Below are 2,876 nucleotides of genomic sequence, written 5' to 3'. Positions count from 1 at the left end.
ATAAAAAAAAAAGCAATTGAATGAAAACTAAATATTGATCTTAATTAAATCTATTTTTATAAACACAAAGTGCTGTTATCTAACAGAGAGATGATTTAGAATGATTAAGAAGCACGTGGGAGAACTAGTAGGTGAAAAAAGAAACAGTGATGGATAAAGAAAATAGTTAAAGCATATGAAATTGTTGTCTTTGGTGCTAAAGCACAAGAGATTTTCAATCATGCTGGGCAAATCAGTTCAAAAGAAAAAAAAAAAAATAAATCCAGAGAACAATATCTTGAAGTATTTTGTCCAAACATTAAATACGGACCAAAAGTGTATGCCTTCCCAATTTTGCTTTTTAAAAAATGACTTTACATTTCCTTATGAACAAGGTTACATGCAGCCGTGGGTGAGTCTGTCAAGATGGACTAGGCAAACAGCCAGAAGCTGCCAGTCCTTGCCTTTCAAAATTCAAACTCAAGGCTTGTGCCTTACTTGTGTACAATCTCTTCACATTTGATCCCTGTTCATTTAGCAACCTAACTAAACTCCTCTTTGCATTTGCTCTGAACGGACAGTTCGAAGCCCTGAACCCATCGACCAAGTGCAGGTATGCCTCCAGGTCATGGCAGCATGCCACGTCGGCATTGGGCTTTAGATACGGTGACATCTTTGTGTCCACACGTAGCTCTGTGCCAACGTGTGCATAGGCCAGTGGCATGTTGTCGTTCAGCTCTTCTACCATGGGTATCCCAGGGACCCTGGTGATAAGATCTTGGTTATTCACAATTCTTAAGACCTTAACTTTTTTGGCATTAATTTGGTTTGCAAAACCTTTGTTGCCCACACGGGGTCCGCCGAAGGAGAAGACTGCGATTGGTGGCACCTGTGGTGCACATGTACTTAACTCATCACCTACTAATAGAGCCAAGGCTGCGCCGAGGCTGTGTCCCGTGACTGTAATGCTCAAGTCCTCACCCTTGTAGAGCTCTATTAGCCTTTTCACCTCTTCAACCACCGACTCGGCTAGACTGGGCACATTAGCCCCACAAGTTTTATACAAGCTCAAGAACCCGCATTCCACTTTGGGTTGGATTTCAGTCGGGTCATGGTCTCCGGGCATTTCAACTAATTGGGCCCTCATATTCTCAGCCCATTCAAGACATGTAGAAGTCCCACGCAATGCGATAACAATATCCCTCCTTCCCATCCGTTGGATTTCCCTCCGGTCCTCGCACACCGCAACATAACCGATCCAACTAGACTGTTGGGTCATCCACCCTAGATCCGGTGCCACATCGTCCACCCACTTTGGTAATCCAACCGAGGAAGTCCCGTAAAGACTCTTCGTCACCCTGTAGGACCTATCGGGAAGTGAAACCTGCTGGGGTGACGGGGGTTTCCCTGCCGACATGGCGGGATTAGAATGAAAAGCATGATAAGCTGCCTGAACAAACTCTCCATATCTCACCACCTCTCGCCGGAGATTCTCATCAAGTGGATCAAGAAGCCCGTCCCAATCATTGCTTCCGTGATACTCTCGCCACCGAGAACCAAGATGGTTCCTCGGAGAATACTCCTCCGTCTTGGATAACAAACGTTGTAGCCTGTTTAGATGTCTAGGTGACATTTCCTCAGCTGCTCTCGTTTCAGACCATATTCTAGCCAAATTAAGATCTTCTAATAAATTCTTTCGTCTATTATTGGCCAACGACCCCTTATTAGAAACTCCGTGAGTCGGTTGCGAGACAGTTTGGTTAGTTGGTTCGGGGACTTGCTTTTGGAGGAGTTTTTCAAGATTTGCGAGGTGTTTTTTAGTTAGCTCGGTACCAACAGATTTTAAAGAATGACTTACAGTTGAAGCGGATTTTAATGTAGATTGCTGGCATTTGAAGCTGGCACGTCTGGCCTGAAAGAGATCGAGATTTTGGGCTGGAACTGTTGAGCTGATCTGCATGGCCATAGAGAGACAGAGATAGAGGTAGGGAGAGGGGGAGAGAGAGTCGATTAGGAATATGTACTGCTACTTGAACCTAGTGGTATTGAAGAGATCAATGGAGCTAGCTACATATATATATAGTCATGGCTATCTAAATGCCCCTCCTCCGACTATTAGTATTTAATTAACTACATCACAGAACCTTATTGTTGACAACAAATAATATCAGAACTCTATGCTTAGATTGAGGGGTATGATTGTAAAAGAGTTAAAAAAATTATGGACCCCATCTCCCATAAATAAACGAGGAGAGCTACGCGTTTGAGTTAAATATATTATTTGAAGCAAAAAGTCAGAATCGTTGAAGGTCGAAGGCAGTGTTTGTAAACGTGGTAGTTATTATTTTCTAAAAGTAATTTTTATTTAAAAATTTAAACTTAAAAGGCATGATCTTCTCTGTCAACTTTATAAGAACACACGAAAACAAAAAACAATATTCATAATTAATAACAAAATGATATTAACGAGAACACGAGGAACATTTGTAGCGACAGCATTAATCATACTTTATAATTGAATTAAAATAAAAAAAATAGTATATATAATTTAAAATAATTCTCATTTTTATTTCTTAACCGATGATCGGACAAGCAACTAATCAGCAAAACGAAAGAATTTTTTTTTTTTTGTCTCCTTTTTATAGATCGGCCCTAATTCCCTTTTAACTCAACAACTGGGAGTCCAATTATGGATTTACTGTGTAAAAAATTTGTCATGGAAATCTTCATCATCTATCGAAATGACATTTGATGTACCAAGTATGAAACAACGTTGTACAGACAGAAGACCTGCTGTGTAATATTTTATCTTCTACGTCTTCCTTTCTCATCTACCTTGCAATTAAAAATTGCACGGACAGAAGACCTGCTGTGTAATATTTTATCTTCTACACCTT

General features: G+C 40.5%; 1 protein-coding gene across 1 annotated transcript; it reads right to left on the bottom strand.

The window, feature by feature from the left end:
• Positions 1-303: 303 nt before the first annotated feature.
• Positions 304-2,047, bottom strand: LOC133703834 (phospholipase A1-Ibeta2, chloroplastic-like). Its single transcript, XM_062128535.1, has one exon. The coding sequence runs from the start codon at positions 1,943-1,945 to the stop codon at positions 401-403; it is 1,545 nt and encodes a 514-aa protein (XP_061984519.1). The 5' UTR covers positions 1,946-2,047; the 3' UTR covers positions 304-400.
• Positions 2,048-2,876: the final 829 nt, after the last annotated feature.

This window comes from Populus nigra, chromosome 1, assembly GCF_951802175.1.
Source record: "Populus nigra chromosome 1, ddPopNigr1.1, whole genome shotgun sequence".
NCBI classification, from domain to species: domain Eukaryota; kingdom Viridiplantae; phylum Streptophyta; class Magnoliopsida; order Malpighiales; family Salicaceae; genus Populus; species Populus nigra.
Note: the sequence above shows the minus strand (reverse complement) of the source record. Positions and strands in the feature narration are given on the sequence as shown.

Bases quoted from the DNA above. Each gene is read 5' to 3' on its own strand.
- LOC133703834 (XM_062128535.1), bottom strand. From the start codon at position 1,945: ATGGCCATGCAGATCAGCTCAACAGTTCCAGCCCAAAATCTCGATCTC.